Source organism: Eretmochelys imbricata, chromosome 4, assembly GCF_965152235.1.
Source record: "Eretmochelys imbricata isolate rEreImb1 chromosome 4, rEreImb1.hap1, whole genome shotgun sequence".
Lineage (NCBI taxonomy): Eukaryota > Metazoa > Chordata > Testudines > Cheloniidae > Eretmochelys > Eretmochelys imbricata.
In genome coordinates this window covers 43,746,504-43,765,588 of record NC_135575.1, presented here as the reverse complement: position 1 = coordinate 43,765,588, position 19,085 = coordinate 43,746,504, and the positions used below count along the sequence as shown (strand labels likewise).

Sequence of the window (19,085 nt, the reverse complement as noted above, 5' to 3'; positions counted from 1 at the left end):
TTCTGCAATTGTTCTTTCATGAATGGCAAAGTGTACTCAAAAATCAAAACTCATCTATTTGAAACCAATCTATTTTAGCCACTTCTAAAGCAATTAACCCTCTTTAGGGAAACATCTTTTTTTTTATGTAATTGAATGCTCATTTTTCAAAATTTACCTGGGGCTTGTCTACATCATGGGGTAATGCACTCAGCAGAGATGTGGTTTTTAAAGTTCTCTAATATGTTGTGCATTAATTAACCCATATAGGTGCTGCTGGTGGCACACTAAGGGTTCCCTAATATACTTTAACATACTACTCCAAATACCCTAGGCTTCAGTGATATCAAACTGCCACTCGTACAACGACTCATCAAAATGGGACACTTGAGCTGGCTACCCCAGACAGTTTGGAAGTAGAGGCAGAGGACCCACATCTCTGAAATTTATTATCATGAGATTTAGTGTGAACCTGGCCTCTTTCACAGCATGATGTAAAATGTACCCCCCCTTTTTTTTTAAAATAAGATTTTCATAAACTGCAATTCCCTGGCAATTCGTCTACTTGCCACCTTTTTTTGTCTCCTGTCATTAATGCTTGTTCAGTGCTACACAAAGTAACAATATACATGCTCCTATTTGCAGGGAAATGTTGCATGCCATCTAAAGTGCATTTAAATATTATGGTTATGGATATCCCTTTAATATAAGTAACAATATTTACTTGCAAGAATATTCAGTACAAATCAGGACAATTTCAGGACATTAAGACAGATGGCTCCTACACTTGAAATTTCAAGCAGTGCTCGTCTGTACGCTCAGTTGTCTTTCTGCCTTCACACACACCCCTGGACCATAGTTCAATTCTAGATTTTACATGGAGATTCTCTCTCCCCATTTTGGAGTTTCAAACTGAATTTCCAAATCCTTTAATTTCAAGTTACTTTAGCCACAAATGAATCTCAGCTGGACTGAGCCTATGTACACTGGGTCCCTTCAAAAAAGGCCACATTACACTGGCTTTGCAACAAAGGAATGTGTATACACAGCTAAAGCCTTGTACTAAGTATGTTACCTAGCATTTCTAGAACATACCTGTGGTGCTGTAACCTTAGCTGTAAGGCAGCCAGCCTGCACATCGATCAGCCATGCATATTCTAAAGTATCACTTCCCACAGGCAGACCTTCTGCTGAAAACATAGCATGAGCTCGTAGCTGCAGACCTGACAGGCTGATATGGCCCTCTCTAAGTAGTTCATCCACAGAGGGTCGCTGTTGAGGAGAAGTCAATTACAGACAACTATTCTCAAAGAATGATTACACAGGGCTTTGTATTTTTTAATCATCAAAAGATACTTTTCTGACATTAATCCTGACCTATAAAATCCCACTGTTCTCCATACAATGAAAAATAAAAAATAATAAAATAGAACTTCAGCTAACATCTGGAAGTAAAATAAGGAAGAGTTTATATCATGTCACGTGCAACGGGCCATACGATAATATGCAAATCTTAAAGAGATAAATAAAAGACAAAACAAGTGTGAGTGTAGATTCGTTTTGGGAAATCGGTTATCCTTTATGTTAACTGGCTCACATTCTCCACCCCAGACCACGCAAAGTGTTGGAACCCACGTTGCTTATGGTGGGTTAATATATAAGTGGTTAATGGATAATACATAAGTTGACTTTCCCTCAAAAAGCAGCAGTGGTTCCTGTTTGGGCACCAGTTACAAGAGGACTATACAGCAGTTGCATGGATCACCGCTAGGTGGGCCAGTTGCCTTCTTTATTTACGCCGGGGACTTCTCAGGTTCTGCACCAGGGAAAAAAAAACCTCAAAGCCACACCGGTTTCCAAAATTATATAGCTTACTTACTGAATTAAATAACTAAGCAAAACCTTAAAATACATATAAATAAAACCAAATTAGAATAAAGTGGGTGAAAATAAAATATAATTGATGTAATCATCAGATTGATTAAACCACTTCCAAACAACAATTCCTTATAGGCTTTATATAATATTTTGGGAAAGCAATGGTCTTGTTTAAGTATCAGCCCCCCAAATGACAGGGCATTATCAATCTCAGTGCCAACTGATCTATTTATGTTACAGCCAAACACAGGGAAAGTCAGAACACTCCCAAGTTGAAGCTGATGTTGACACTACAGCTCTGATGCCAATTAAGGCACTCTGTTCAATTTTCAGCTAGTTAGGTGTAATGGCTTTTGGGACACCCAGGACTGTCAGTCACCCTGTTACCCCACCTCCAGAGTGAGCAAAGTCTTCCCTATGCCTACCTGGGTGTCAGATCCCTGACACCGCTAGCCTTACAGCCACTCAAGCACTCTCCTCTGAGCTATGCCAGCCCTGTCTTTGCCTTGCAGGTTAACAATAGATTAGTGGTTTTCAACCTGCAGCCAGTCAAGACAGAGATGCGGCCCATGTGACATCCTCAGGGCTATATAGGTAGTATTGGATGCAGCCTACAATGATAAATAGGTTGAGAACCACTGCAATAGATGCATCCCAGTCTGAGTCCCTTTGAAGCAGTCCCCTGTGATTTCCAGCCCCTGACTCTCGGTATCCACAGAAATCCCAGATCCTCTACACCCAAAGATGCAGTGCACCCCAGTTACCTTAAAACATCATTATTGTTATTACTGTGTGAAACAAACAACAAATATAGGAACAAAATTAGAAAGGCCAAGGCACAAAATACGATTAAACTAGCTAGAGACAAAGGTAACCAAAAAAACATTCTACAAATACATTAGAAGCAAGAGGAAGACCAAGGACAAGGTAGACCCATTACTCAATTGGGGGTGAGGGGGGGGGACAATAACAGAAAATGTGGAAGTGGCAGAAGTGCTAAATGTCTTTTTTGTTTCAGTTTTCACCAAAAAAGTTAGTAGCGATTGGACATCTATCATAGTGAATGCCAATGAAAATGAAGTAGGATCAGAGGCTAAAATAGGGAAAGATCAAGTTAAAAATCACTTAGACATATTAGATGTCTTCAAGTCACCAGGGCCTAATGAAATACATCCTAGAATACTCAAGGAGCTGACCAAGGAGATATCTGAGCCATTAGTGATTATCTTCAAAAACTCATGGAAGACTAGAGATTACAGAGGACCGTAAATGGCAAACAGAGTGCCAATCTATAAAAAGGGAAATAAAGACAACCCAAGGAATTACAGACCAGTCATCTTAACTTCAGTACCCTGCAAGATAACGGAGCAAATAATTAAGCAATCAATTTGTGAACACCTAGAAGATAATAAGTAATAGTCAGCATGGCTTTGTCAAGAATAAATCCCATCAAACCAACCTAATAGCTTTCTTTCACATAACAAGCCTTGTGGATAGGAGAGAAGCAGAAGATGTGGTATATCTTGACTTTAGTAAGGCTTTTGATACGGTCTTGCATGACCTTCTCAAACAAACTAGGATTATCTGGGTATATCTTACTTAATCATTTTCCTGCCATTGTAGGACTTGAGCACTCCTGGACCAAGTTTGCACACTCCAGTCCATTCAGTGTCTTCCAGTCCTCACCCATTCTGCCAAAACCCTAGTCTGCTGTGTTACTGGACTTCATATCACACTGTCATGGCTGAATAATTATACTGGTTGTGGTTGATCTTCTTCAAGATAGTGCTTTTCATTCCTTCCTATGCCACCCAACTGCTCAACAGCTAGTCTCTTCTTGGACAATGTTTTCAGATATCATGGGTTTGCCTACTGATATATCGGATCCAAGTCCACAATTTATTTCCCATTTTTGGTGTCCATTCTTCAAGCTCCTTGGCATGGAATCTTTTATCTCATTGGCTTATCACTCTCTGACCAATGGGCAGATGGAATGGGTTAACCAGATAGATCTTGGAGCAATATCTCCACTGCTTTTTAAATTATCACCAGGATGATTGCGTTCCCTTATTATCATACTCAGAGTTCACTTATAATAATTCCACACAAGCCACCACCCAGCAGAGCCTGTTTTATGGCACTTATGGTTCTCTTGGAGATAGTTTCTGAGTACCTCATCTTCGGGACTGGAGGTCTATAGGACAATCATGCTGCCAATGCAGGAGCAGGACATCAGCTTTCTTCTCTTCAAAAATGTCTGAAGTCCTGGTATTTCGCTGGTATCCCCAAGGCTGCCAGGGAGGCTGTTGGGGTCAGTAGGGACCCCTTCAGCTGAGTGCCCCTGTTTCAAATTCTTCTGGGGGAGGGGAGTGGACTTGCTTGGAGTTGCACTAGGGAGAAGCTCGAACCTCGAACTTGCCAGCAGGGAAGCAGGACTGCTGGCAGCACAAGAAATTAAAATTGACTTTGCTTGAACCCGAAAGGATGTGGGGATCATGAACAACAAGCCACATGATGCAGAGAATGACCAGCAAGTGTGGGGAATGGACTGGACCAAACCAAACTGGGGGAGGGACTCTCTATGACGCTGAAGGGCAGTGACCTCCAAGATAAAGCTTCTTGTGAAACTGGGCCTGAGGATAGGAGAGAACCACTGATGGCTTCTATTAGATCAGAGATGACCTTACATTGTGTCAGGATCCTATGTTTTAGGGAAAATTCTATGTCCATAAAATTACTGGAGATACCAGAGTCCACCAGTGCTTCCAGACTGACCTCTATCGTCGGGGATGTTGTAGACAGAACAGGAGCCTAAAGTGTGTTGGGTGCTGATTAGATGCCATCAAGCTACCTGAAGACAAATAGGTGCTGTGGACGGGAGCGAGGGGTGAAGTTCAAGCCCTGCCCAGACCCCTGGCGTTTTCTTGACCAACAAGCAGATCAACCCTATGCTGGACAATTCAAGGCAAAGTGTTCTGGACCTCCACAGTAGAGGAATAGACCCAATGCCTGGTGTTGATCTTTTTCTGCATCGGAGAGATGGGGTTGGACTATGTCCAAGCTGCAAGGGCTCATGCAAAATTCTCAAGTTGGCACAGAGGGGGGCTAGATTTCTCCAGCAATAGAAGGGCTCAGGCCAGCACCTACCGGCCAGCAACTGGTGATGAGCCCCAACCTGGACCAGTCCATGGGGTAGGTTTGTAGGCATATAGGAACGGGAGCCAACATTGGTTCAGAAAGCCAGGGAACTTTCCGAAGTCCTGATTGAACTTGCTTAGTAAACAAATCTTCAGTTTCCATGGACCTGAGGCAGGGCTTGACTCTGAAAAGCAGTGTTTTGTACCTGCAGGGCCCTAATCTGGATTTGTAAATTCTGCAGGGCATCTACCAAACCCAACAAGGGATATTAGCTTTTGTAGGATCCATCCTAGAAAAGGAAGCTACTCCTTTTTATTTTGAGCTGCTCAAACTGTCACAGACTGGGGCATGGGTAGTCATGCCTAGAGGTCAGAGCTGGAGTCAGGCCCCATGAGTCAGAGCCAATGGTCAAAATCAGAGTCAGAAACCAGGAACTGAGCAGGGAAGCAAGGCTGGTACAGAAGCAATCACAATTGCAGGCATAAGTATTGGCCAACCGTCAGCCAAATGCTGCTGCTGGGCTTAAGAGCATGTTTGTCGGTTCCTCCAGCCAAGCAGTCAAGTTGGCCAATCAGATGGTTCAGCTGCAAGTCTTCCATTGCTCACTAGGGAGGTGGAACTACTTGATCCCTGGCTCAGATGCAAACCCAAATTCTACACAGTTTTAAGGCAACAACATTAACAGGACAAAAGATCCTTTTCTCTTGTGTATGAACTAAGAATGAAGGCTGAACAGTGATAAAAACAGAATGCATGACCAGCAGAATTACTACTATATAGTTTTCATAGAATCATAGAATCATAGAATCATAGAATATCAGGGTTGGAAGGGACCCCTGAAGGTCATCTAGTCCAACCCCCTGCTCGAAGCAGGACCAATTCCCAGTTAAATCATCCCAGCCAGGGCATTGTCAAGCCTGACCTTAAAAACTTCCAAGGAAGGAGATTCCACCACCTCCCTAGGCAACGCATTCCAGTGTTTCACCACCCTCTTAGTGAAAAAGTTTTTCCTAATATCCAATCTAAACCTCCCCCACTGCAACTTGAAGCCATTACTCCTCGTTCTGTCATCTGCTACCATTGAGAACAGTCTAGAGCCATCCTCTTTGGAACCCCCTTTCAGGTAGTTGAAAGCAGCTATCAAATCCCCCCTCATTCTTCTCTTCTGCAGGCTAAACAATCCCAGCTCCCTCAGCCTCTCCTCATAAGTCATGTGTTCTAGACCCCTAATCATTTTTGTTGCCCTTCGCTGGACTCTCTCCAATTTATCCACATCCTTCTTGTAGTGTGGGGCCCAAAACTGGACACAGTACTCCAGATGAGGCCTCACCAATGTCGAATAGAGGGGGACGATCACGTCCCTCGATCTGCTCGCTATGCCCCTACGTATACATCCCAAAATGCCATTGGCCTTCTTGGCAACAAGGGCACACTGCTGACTCATATCCAGCTTCTCGTCCACTGTAACCCCTAGGTCCTTTTCCGCAGAACTGCTGCCTAGCCATTCGGTCCCTAGTCTGTAGCGGTGCATTGGATTCTTCCGTCCTAAGTGCAGGACCCTGCACTTATCCTTATTGAACCTCATCAGATTTCTTTTGGCCCAATCCTCCAATTTGTCTAGGTCCTTCTGTATCCTATCCCTCCCCTCCAGCGTATCTACCACTCCTCCCAGTTTAGTATCGTCCGCAAATTTGCTGAGAGTGCAATCCACACCATCCTCCAGATCATTTATGAAGATATTGAACAAAACCGGCCCCAGGACCGACCCCTGGGGCACTCCACTTGACACCGGCTGCCAACTAGACATGGAGCCATTGATCACTACCCGTTGAGCCCGACAATCTAGCCAGCTTTCTACCCACCCTATAGTGCATTCATCCAGCCCATACTTCCTTAACTTGCTGACAAGAATACTGTGGGAGACCGTGTCAAAAGCTTTGCTAAAGTCAAGAAACAATACATCCACTGCTTTCCCTTCATCCACAGAACCAGTAATCTCATGATAAAAGGCGATTAGATTAGTCAGGCATGACCTTCCCTTGGTGAATCCATGCTGGCTGTTCCTGATCACTTTCCTTTCATGCAAGTACTTCAAGATTGATTCTTTGAGGACCTGCTCCATGATTTTTCCAGGGACTGAGGTGAGGCTGACTGGCATTTTCTTAAATGCTTTTCATGAATTGTCATCTTGAAAACATTTGTGAAAACGTGTGTGTGTGTTAGAGAGGATTCAATCAAAACATGATTCAGTTTTAGTTTCACAATAAAAATCAGCATTCCTCCAACACAAAAAATACTCATATTACCTGATAGCTGTCATTCAAGAATAAGTTCAATGGGGATAGTACAAGTTGCAGCATAGTTTCCCTAAATCCTTTTTTCATCTCAAAACACAATCTTTCCAAGAAAGCAGTAGGGCATTCAGGACCATCCGTGCTGCTGTGCTAAAATTAATCAACATATCCTGTTGTGAGAAGTTGCAGATACACAAAACCACTGAGATTGTCAGATTATGAAAAACCTCTGCAGAATGTGACAGTTTTCCTGTGCTTGATGAAAAAGTCTGACTTTAAACGCCATTTAATATTAATTTACATAGGCTTCTCTAATCCATAGTTTGATCTGTGCACGGGAACCCTTACACACACAGAGTCCCATGGTCCCATTAAAATTAATGGGGCTCCATAAAGGTCTGCCTGCACAGATCAGATTGCAAGATTAGTGAGTTGCCCTGTTGATTTAGAGAGTAATCATTATGCCTGATGAAAAATAATGACTATCAACTAGATGGAATTCTACTCTTCATTAAATACAAAATGCATTTACACACAAGAATTATCTAATTCTGACTCAAACAGCAAAATCCACCAAGTATCAAATTTCTGCATTCATTTATCTATTATGGAAAAAAATACATAATTTAACTCAAAACCCACCAATGATAGGATAGAACTTAAGAGTTTCACGAAGCACTTGGCTTCACACATACTGCAGTATAGCCTATAATTTTTAAATGAGTATCAGTTTTACTATACTTCATAAAATATTTTAAAGAAATTAAGAAGTACTTGGTTTCCCATGATGACCAAGGTTCCCAACAGCTTACCACTGGTAGCCGTCCATGCACTTTGTACACATTAACGAGTACAGTAATGTCCCAAGGGCGCAAGGTTAGGGGATGAACTGGTTTGGCTGAACTCTCACTTCCCTTTTTGTCATTCTCCAATCCAACTGCTGTCCACCCAGAGCTTGAAGATGTTGACATTGACAGGACAGGGCTTGAAATGACTTCTTCAAAATCTGTGTACATGTCATCTTCTCCAAAGTAATTTTCCTGGGAAGTGAATTATTGCAGTCATCATTAAAGAAGGTGAACTGTGTCATTAGCAGTATCATGCAACACAAATCCATGCTTATCCTATATCCGAGTCCTATACCGCTCCCTCCCCCCCGCCACCCTGATAAGCACTAAGGCTTTAATTCTACGAAACACTGAAGCCTGGGTGTAACTTTGCTCATAACAGCAGCCCCACAGTAGGATCACTCCAGTGAGCGAAGTTAAGTACTTGGCTATGTGCTTTGCAGGAGCAGGGTCTTACAGCATTGTCTTCGCAAGCAACCTCAACCTAGCTATACTAAATTTTACTTTCAGTACTGTGACACAAATACCTGGTTGGAAGTAGAGCCCTGCAGTGGGACTGGGATCCCACTGCCATAAAAGTGGGAGCAAAGATAAGAATTCAAGAAACAATGCGGGTAGGAGTGGCTATTGTGGGGCGAGATGAGAGACGGATTAAAATAATAGTTTTCCCATGCAGCAAACAACACGAATGCTCCGGCCTACAGCCGCCACTCTCTAGCTGCCCAACTCTGATGGCAGCACCGCCACTAGCAGCAGCACAGAAGTAAGGGAGCTATCGCGGGATCTCCTTGCCTGTGCCTGGGGATGGTGACGCATGGGGACCCATCCCCTTTGCATGATGATGCATGGGCTCTCCAGCCACTTGTGTGGAGGGTTCGAGGTTTCCCTTCCCCACACAAATCGATTAGGAGACGCAGGGGCTGCTCATCCCCTTTTAGGTGTGCATGAGGACTCTGATCCCTCTCCATGGGTGAGTTGGGAGGGTGTGGGGTTCCGATCCCATTACACAGGGGTGCATGGAGTGAGTGCCGGTGGAGAGATCTGCTGAGAGTAGCACTTCCAGCCATTGCTGGGACCATTTTAGAGCTCTGCAACACGACTGGTATCCTGCAAACCCTGCTGCCATAATAGCGGGAGCAGAACAAAAAGTCAAGAGAAAAGGCGGGAGCAGGTGGGAGTGGGAGTAAAAATTGTGAAGTTGGACAGGAGTAGGATTAAAAAAAAGTATTCTGGCACCGGGCTATAGGTACTGCTAGATAGATATTTATTTTTTAATTATTTTTTTTTATGATGTACAGCCTACAGTGGTCAGACATGAACAACAGTCATCCAATACCTCTTCCCAGACACATCTATTGTTGCAAGTTTTACATGCCTGCAGCATATCAGAAGTTCACAAATTCATCCTCTTGGGTCAAACATTCATTTTGCTTCTAAGCCAATCCCCACTCAATTAACTCAGACAGAAATAACTACTGTCAAATTCTTTTGGGAAGCTTGAACCCCATTATATGAGAGATTTCCTACATTTTATTTCTAAAGTGTGTCAGACCCAGATTTTTAAAAGTTATGTGTGGGGTTTTTTTAGAAAAAGGTAAGAAATGCTGAGGAAAAGTAAAGTAAGTTAACAAGTTAGATACTTCAAGGAGGGGTTCTGGACAACAAAAGGTTACTACTAAATGACATTTTCATGCTAATTAAGTACTTTGGGGAGAGGTGCTGGACAGAGCACCCTGAGGAGTGAAGTCTTCTCTTTAGCCACAGAATGGTCATGGCACATGTATAAGTAGTGCTACCTCACTCACTCTGGAAGAGGCCACTCTAGGAATAAGATAATTCAATCTCCATGTATAGCCAATCTCTGGCCCCAACACTGTCAAGAATGTTCCAATTAATGTCAACTGTGGTGATGGTTTTTGAGCTGTACACACTCGTCAATTGGGAACCAGACTGAGTCCAAACTTATTTCACACAGGCCACCAGTCTTCAACTTTGCAAGGATATTTTTGTCATTACTAATCTGGGCTAGATTTGAATTAATAACCATGAGATCAAGAGATCTATATCCAATTACTATTCCCTTGAGTCACAAAATATACAATTTAATTTTTAGAAAAAGATAGCCAGAATTTTTTTTTAAATGGAGGAATTAATTCCCCCCTCCCACCCTGTCATTTAAATAAATATTGCAAGGGGAGAAAAGCTATTTAAATGTCTGAGATTTACCTTCATCCTATAAGAAGACAGACAATTAATGACCAGGTTGAGGGGCTAATGAGGATCATTTTTTAAAACTCAAATGTGTACACTAAAATGTTATATATTTAGTTGTATCCCTCTGTCCTCACCCTTCATGTCACTTGCCTTCCAAGACCTCAGTCCAAGCATGTGAGACAATGTCAAGTAAATCATAAAGAGGCACTATCTAATATAAAGAAGGAAAATAGACTAATATCCTCCAAACCCTTGAAAAAGACCTGCATAAAAGGCATATTCCAAAGCCTGACCTGGGACATGCAATATAATTCAATTATAGTATTTCTTTCTAAAGTGGTTTATGAATTAAAATGCTATACAATGCACTCAAAATAAGAAGCTTTCACCTCAGAAGCTCCGAGGGTTACCAGATGTCTCAATTTTATTGGGACAGTCCCGATTTTGGGGTCTCTCTCTTATATAAGCTCCTATTACCTCCCACCCCCCCGTCCCAATTTTTCACACTTGCTGTCTGGTCACCCTAGAAGCTCCACCGTACAGTCTCTCCCCCCTTCTTTTTTTTTGGAACAGTCACTTAAATGTTTTCCTAATTTCAGAGGACATTTCTCTGCAGGAGCTGAATGTTGTGACAGAGACAGAACTGGCAGAAGTATGTTAAGGCAGGACCAGTAGAGGTTATTAAAAATACTGAGAACTTGCTGCTAGAGTCTCTCATAGAGGACACAAAGTGCTACAAGCATCTATTACAAATTGGTGAATTGAAGAAACAGAATGCTCCACATTAAAGGGCTTCACAGCTAGAAGAATTGAAAGTCATATTAAACTCTGAAAAATACATATGCAACTGAAACCTCCCACATACAGAATCCATGAACACAAACTGAAAATTTAAAAAAAAACAAGAACACCCAACCATATCACACAAAAGTCATTAAGAAGCAAGTACAAACAAAAAAGAAGAAGGTACATTGCCAACAAAGTTGGACGAAAAGAATCTAAGCACAAATGACAAAAATACTAGCAAGTATAACAAATGGGAACACTTGGAAAGACTGTCATTCATTTAAATTTTCGAAGAGTATTTCAGTAGTTTTAGAAGACCCAAGCACTTGCATTCCCTGTATTATGACATAATATTGCTTATAAATACCATAGGAGTTCAGCCTTATCAGAGGAAGCTTCCTCCAGAGAACAAGAGTTCTGAGAAAGGGGAAACTATCATGTGAATCTCCGGAGTTTTACAGTAACAAGGCCAGAATAAAAACTTCCTATCATGTGGATGCTACAGTATAAATATATCATGAGATGGGGAAGATTTTTCAAATGCACTTCATATTAGTCTAATTCTACTTCCACCACATTCAATGGTTAAACTCCCACTGACTTCAATGAGAGCACAGCTAAGCCACTGGTGAGCACTTTTTAAAGTCCCACCTAAAATTCATAACTTACACAAATGTCCAAAATTCTCTTCCAGTCTATGTAAGTGTCTCAGAACAGCCAAGAAAGTTGATTACTTAAGAGGCCTTGCAATTTACCCCCATCTCAGAAAACTCCCCCTGCTCTGCCATGCAATGAAAGCCTCCTAAAAGAACTGATCATAGAGCCAACCTGCTTTACTCCAAGCAAATTTCTGAGCAAGTGAACGTTTCCTAAGCAATCAAGTGAGATTCACATGTTCACTTCCTTCCCTTTAACACCAGAAAGACAACAACAATACCTGCTCTACCCCCATTTCCCCTAGAACACTTGTTCTCAACCTTTCCAGACTACTGTACCCCTTTCAGGAGGCTGATTTGTCTTGCATACCCTAAGTTTCACCTCACTTGAAAAGTGCTTGCTTAAAAAAAATCAGACATAAAAATACAAAAGTTCACAGCACACTACTACTGAAAAATTGCTGACTTTCTCATTTTTACCATACAATTATAAAATTAATCGCGCCCCTCAGGTTGAGAAACAATGATTAGTAAAAAGAACACGAGTACTTGTGGCACCTTAGAGGCTAACAAATTTATTAGAGCATAAGCTTTCATGGGCTACAGCCCACTTCATAGGATGCATAGAATGGAACACATAGTAAGAATATTTTTATATATATAAATAAATATATAATTTTCTTACTATGTGTTCCATACACACACACACACATATATATACACACTCACACAAAGTGTGTGTGTGTGTGTGTGTGATATATTTTTTTTTGCAGATACAGACTAACACAGCTGCTACTCTGAAACCCATGATTAGTAATAATATAGAGTAGTATAAACAAGTTATTGTCTGTATGAAATTTTAGTTTGTACTGACTTCACTAGTGCTTTTCCTGTAGCTTGCTGTAAAACTAGACAACTATTTAGGCAAGTTGACATACCCCTGGAAGACTTCTGCATACCCCCAGAGATATGTGTACCCTTGATTGAGAATCACTGCCCTAGAAGAAGGCACAGCCAAGAAGAAGAGGGAGGAAATGGAAGCATTTTAAAATGAAAAAGTTAATATCCAAGAAAATAAATGAAAAATATTCTATTTTATATGTCCTTGGAGGGTATGTCTTCAAAGTTTTAATTTACTCAAAATATTTTACCACCTACTATGCATCACTATAGACATTTCAAAGAATTCAATATACTGCAGAAATCAGGCGTCTCTAAAGAAATGCTGACCCTAAGCAGAACCCTGTGTATGCTGGGTCCAAGTTCTGCAAAGATACCTAAAAAAAATTAAGGATGCTAATTAAACATCTGTTTATAGTGTAATTGGGTAGCTCAGTTTGAATTTTTACTACCAAAAACCAACATCAAAGATCTCATTAAATTAACAGTTAAGGCTGAAATGATCCTTTCATGCTCCCTGCTATGCAAATATATAGCAGCATCCAGTAAGACACTAATCACTCCCTGTTCAAAGAGTCAGACAATACCTATGTGTAACACTGACAGACCCCGGCCGTCGTCAGATGGGATTGAAGTTTGGGCCTCTGGAGTTTAAAGTGCATGAGCCTCTACTGCATGAGCTAAAAGCCAACTGGCTGTTAGCTAAGGCTGTAGAGCGAACTCATTTAACTCTTTCTAAGTAGTCTCGGTGCCACCAGATGGGACAGAACACCACACCCAGAAGGTGTGTGGGTTATATATGCACAATGGGGATGAGTTAATGATGCACTATCAGCCTTAAATTTGAATTTCCTGGATTTTGTCAAGGTAAAAAGGAATCCAGAAAATCTACTGGGGCCAAAACAACAACAACCCTCCCCCACCCCCTCCCCACACACACATATTCTCTCAGTCACTCATGAGCAAGATAGTGCAATATAAATTTTCACCCTGTGAGTTTGCAATGAGTGCAATACTCACAAGTAACAAAGTCACAAGTGAGTTATGTAAACTGAAATAAGTGCTGATACAAACCTTTATTCCGTATCATGTATCCTACACATAACACACATGGTTACAGAAAAGCAATTTAAGGCATTTTCTAGTGTTTAAAAATATATACAGGGACTGTTTTATATCCTCTGCCTGTCAAGCTAGATGCCTTAGTCCAAGTGTAGAGGGCGCAGGAGAGAGATGAAAGCACCTAAAAATAACCTCTTTTCTATACTTAAAATGTCACTTTTTTAGATTGACCTGTTTAATTCATGTGTGGCTTGAGTAATACAACTATTGCAAACACATACCAATAAAAACCTTTATAGCACACTAGACTATCAAGTACTCTTTCTCTGTCACATGGCTGTCATCGCCAATATTACACTATACACCCATTAGAAAAAACATCACTAAGTTACTAGTTTTTATTTGGGACAGAGGACTCCATGGTTTTTATTTGTTTAACACTAAAAAGAGATTCTGCATGGGACTGCTCTTATTGTAAGTAAGCTGTATTTTATCTGATTAAACTTGACCATGCTTGAGTATGGTTAACTTCAATTAAATGCAAAAAAGGTTTGCTTCTGTTTTGGAAAAACAAGGTTCTTAGCAACTTATGAGAAAACCTTGTTACAAGCAAGTGCCACAATTCCAAAAAATTAAGCATGTTCTCTTATAGGGTATTTGCTGCTTTATAAAATTGGAGTGGTTTGAACTTCTAATCTCGTTAAATATTTCTTCCCTACTTGTCAGAATGGTGAGTGCTACTTTTCTTCATACCTTTATAAACAGAAAGGCATTTAGTAGAGGTCCATACAGGGTGATCTGAGAATCCGGGGAGACTTCTAGTTCCACATGTAGCTTATCAGGTGGAAGTTCTGAGGGATCAATAGGAAGGTGAGTTGAGGCTGTGGGAGAGGAAATGATTCTCTCGGCTGTCTTCTGTGATGGCCTTGGTACAGATAACATAGTTTCTTCCATTTCTGACACTTAGGAATAAACAAAAAGGTAAATCTTTTGAATTTACTTGTGAATTTCTACGAATGAACATTGATTAAGTTAGAACAGATTTGTAGTTTTCCAGTGTGGGTGGCTATCAGACAACTGATATTTCTATAATGTATAATAAATACATTTCTCCAAGCAAACAATGAAAAAACAAGTAATTTTAACAGAGTATGAAATGTTTTATTCAACAGCTACTGTGCACAAGAGAGCCAATATCTTTAAGATAAATTATGGAAAAAAAATATTGTTTATTATTCTTTTTCTACTGTGAATACTCAGTATTTAATTTTTAAATGGCCATTATTTGGTTACATGTCATGATGAGAAAACAGATTATATAGAAGATGTATCTCTTTCTTACCCAACAGATTTGTTCCCTGTGTCTATTCAGAATTTTAACTGACTTGTCAGAAAATAAAAATTTACTATTTTTTTTACTCCCATTAGCACTATAGTCCTAGTATAGCTCTAGACAAGTGACCTGGATTCTCTTCTCATGGAGGGACTTATCTCTAATCGTGGACTACTTAAACCCCTGCAGTCCTTTTTAAAACCTACCTTGGCCCAATCACATTGATTAAAATTACTTCTAAAAATCACCTTCCTGGCTCGTCATTATGACACCACTCCACACTCAGAGACATTTCGCTTGCTCTCACTTTACTACCATATCAATGACAAACTGCTTAACCTTACTTTTAAGCCCACTTTACAACTTGCCCCTTCAGATTACCACTTTATCTTGGAGCTTATTGTATGCCCCCTCAAACTAATAATTCCAATTTCCCCTGTCCGTTTACCTCCCCTTCTCCCACAAGCACCTTCGCAGTTTCATCCTTGCCAACACTTATGTATGAAATACCTTCCGTTAAATCAATCTGTAGCACTCCTAACCCATCCTCTTGGTTCACTTCTACTAGAACTATATATCTACAGTAAATTGCCAGCTGAAAATGGCAACACTGGTAGCCAGCACATTCCTGTTTCTAAACCTACTTCCATCTCTGTCTATAAAGGTACAATACTGTAAGAGCTGAATATTACAAAATTACCTAAAGAATAGAAAGACCGCTTGGAAAACCGACTACCGGGCAAAATTAATGTACCCCATAATACTGTCTTCCACACAACAACAAATTTTTGGATTTGTGAAATGACTCATTTAGCAGAAGTGCTCTATTTGTTAGGTAAAGGGCAAGGTTAGATTAACAAGTTTGGACAAGTCTAATGCATTGTTACCTGCTTTTCACTTAGAGAAATGATGCATCTTCTTAAAATTTGAAATTGAAAACCATGCTTTTGATGAAACTGATTCAACTCAAAGATTCAGGTTATCCCACTTGACAAGAATTGATAGTCTGTGTAACCCACAAGCTTAATACTGTAGCATTGGATTGTTTTTTTCCAGGGTAGGGGGAAAGTATCAATAGGGAGGAGACATGAATATTAAATAGATGGTCTGTCCATGCACATGTGCAGAGTAGGGCAATTCAGTTAGAAGGACCCAGAAACTTTCAGACTATGTGTGGGCGCTAACCGACATGCTCTGCATGCCCTGAAGCTGTATATGAAGTTTTCATTGTGGGCAACCCACCTGGCAGGTCATACTCTAGGTACCCTTGAGAGCTGAGCTATAGTGCAGGGCAGAAAGGTTATAAATATAAGAGTTACAGATGGTACAGTGGACACAGCGCTGATTGATACAGGAGCAAGAGTTGTCTACTATGATGAGGGGGTCCCCAATCCCTGTACCACTAGCTTTATTTACTAGGGCAGCCCTCCAATAGGATAACGTTTGGTCCACCGAAATGTGTTTTATGAACCTAGAGGAAGGGCTTGGGGGGGGGGGGGAAGCATCTGTCACCAACAGAGCCTTACATTTGGCTATCAGCTAACTGCTCTAAACTGGGATTCTGTGTGAGAGAGAGAGAGAGAGAGAGAGAGAGAAATGGGGCAGCACTTAGTGAAATGAGGGTTTGTGCATTCTTGCCTGACTTATAAGTCTTGGCAGGACTTATGGGGAGAAGATGGTATCCTATAGAAAGAGAACCTTATCGAGATTCAGGAAATTGATATTTTATATGCTGATCCCAATCCCTGTACCACTTTGGATACGGGATGCAGACTTCTGTTTCAACAGCAACTGTGAGGATCACTCAGTTATTGAGCCAAGAGCTGGAATACTGTTAGCTATGGAGATCCTCAGGCTGTTTGTTTTGCTGATGGGGTTCTGAAATGTCTCAAACTCTGAAGAGTCCAGGTGACACACTGCATATTAGGGCCACACTATTAAGAAGAAATCACCTCAGAGAAGATCAGGGAGAAATGTGTTTTGATACGTGCACTGAAATACAGAAAAATCTTACGTTAAAACATCATATTTTAATGTTTGTAAGAGAAGCAAAAGGGGGAAGTTTGTAGATGGAACACCAGTAGATTTATTCTCCAATAGCTTTTGCTTAAAAATTATTCATAATATTGCAAACGCTATTTACAATGTGTTTTTTGTGCATTAAATGTTTGTTTTACTTTCTCTTTGAAAATTGACTGTGAATTATTAACATCCGTTTACCATGGTTTTACACACAATAGCCCTGAGGTCTAACTCTGTGTAATGCTTTTTGACAAGTCCTGAAAAGATGGAACTCTACCCTGTGCTTAGCAAAGAGTTAAGCTGGAGTCCAGGAAGAAGGGGAATGTAAAGTTATTCAAAATATTGCCTGCCCATCACCATGGCCCCATTACATCTGCATGCTTTCAATTTCTTTGGTGCAAACTACGATTTTAAATCAAAATGACCGTACTAAGTCGCAGCTTTTTTTGCAATCACTCTTAAAATACAACAGAAATGAAGTGACACTTACATGATTGCTTCAACTGTTCATCTGCCTTCTGTGGATAAATTGGATGCCAAGTGTAGTCAATTGTGAATGTAACACTTGGTACAGTCCAGCATTCAACCCATCCAGCCCTATCCAAAAGAAAGATATTTTTAAAGTACCCATTGTTTCATTTTTTCCTATTGCATACAAAAAGACAACAGAACTAATAATATTCTACTCCAAACACAAATATACAAGGAGCTAATATATATTCCATGAGGTAACAGAACTCACTCTTCTTGAGTAATATTCCTCCACTTGGGCTTGCCTGTTTTTTGACCACTTTGACATTCAGCCGAAATACAGGATTCAGGACTTATTTTATTAGGATGACAATCTTTCACCAACATAAAGAGAGAATATTTACTAGGATGGCAATCTGGTAGAAATAAATGAAGATCAACATCTTCTCCCTACAAATGAAATATTAACAATATTCATAAAATGAACTCAAAGTACTGTTTGTACGGTTCTATCCATCGGTATACCCACTTTATAGACAGATGAACTGCATGCAGCAAGGAGATGTAAGGTCCTGATTTTCAGAAGTGCTGAACACTCACAGCTCCCACTGATTTCAACTGGAATCAGAGGTGTTCAGAACTTCTGAAAAGAATCATGCTCCAAGTGACTTGCTCATGGCCATATAGCACATCCAGGAATAGAACACAGGAGTCATGATTTCTAGTCACGTTTTCTGATTTGCCCTCTAGAGCACACTGACACATTAATGTCCTTTTGATCACAAAACCTCAAAAATGTAATATTTAATTCAAGTCCCCAAAACCCTAGAATCTGAAGATTTCAAATTCTAATTACTACTACTACTACTTCACACTTACATCACTGCTCATAAAAAGTTTCCAAGTATTTTTAAACATTAATCAAACTTCATAAGATTCATGTGAAGTGGTTAAGTATTATCTCTGTTCTGCCTATACAAACTAACATTCAGAGACATTTAAGAAACTTGATCAGGATCACTCAGAAAATTACTGGATGAGTCAAAGAAAGAATCCATGAATTTTAAATACAGTTCTCTATTAGACTATGTGCTTCCCAAAGATATTTTAACAAGATGCTTAACTTCTGGACATAATGAGACTACTCAAATGCTTAAAATTAAGTACACGCATAAATCTTCTCAGGATATGGGCATAAGGCCTAATCTTGCAAGCAGTATACCCATGAGTTTAGTTAATACCAAATAAAAAATCATCACTGAAAAATATTTGTTAAGATTCATCTTCATTTACATACTTGGATTTTTGGTATTCAAAAATTTTCATATCAGGAAAACAAGCTTTTATACAGAACAAGTTTTCAAAGAATACAGCCATAAATACAAAACACAATATCTGAAATCAAGGGAATAGGACAGCAAGATTATTTTGAGCTGGCTAAAGCAGTGCGGTTTCCCTTGGAGAAGAGCATCTTTCTGGGGACTGAAAGCATACAAAAGTCATG

At 40.3% G+C, this 19,085-nt stretch overlaps 1 protein-coding gene across 2 annotated transcripts in view; it reads right to left on the bottom strand.

Moving 5' to 3' along the window:
• The window catches only part of BLTP1 (bridge-like lipid transfer protein family member 1), a 244,078-nt gene that overhangs the window by 139,236 nt on the left and 85,757 nt on the right, over positions 1-19,085 (bottom strand). For both annotated transcript variants that reach the window (XM_077815193.1, XM_077815194.1), the window contains exons 18-23: positions 17,853-18,031; positions 17,601-17,707; positions 14,509-14,717; positions 8,102-8,329; positions 7,302-7,439; positions 1,075-1,251 (exon numbers count right to left, since the gene is read on the bottom strand). In XM_077815193.1, the coding sequence (XP_077671319.1) occupies positions 1,075-1,251; positions 7,302-7,439; positions 8,102-8,329; positions 14,509-14,717; positions 17,601-17,707; positions 17,853-18,031 (1,038 nt within the window). The remainder of the gene's footprint in view (positions 1-1,074; positions 1,252-7,301; positions 7,440-8,101; positions 8,330-14,508; positions 14,718-17,600; positions 17,708-17,852; positions 18,032-19,085) is intronic.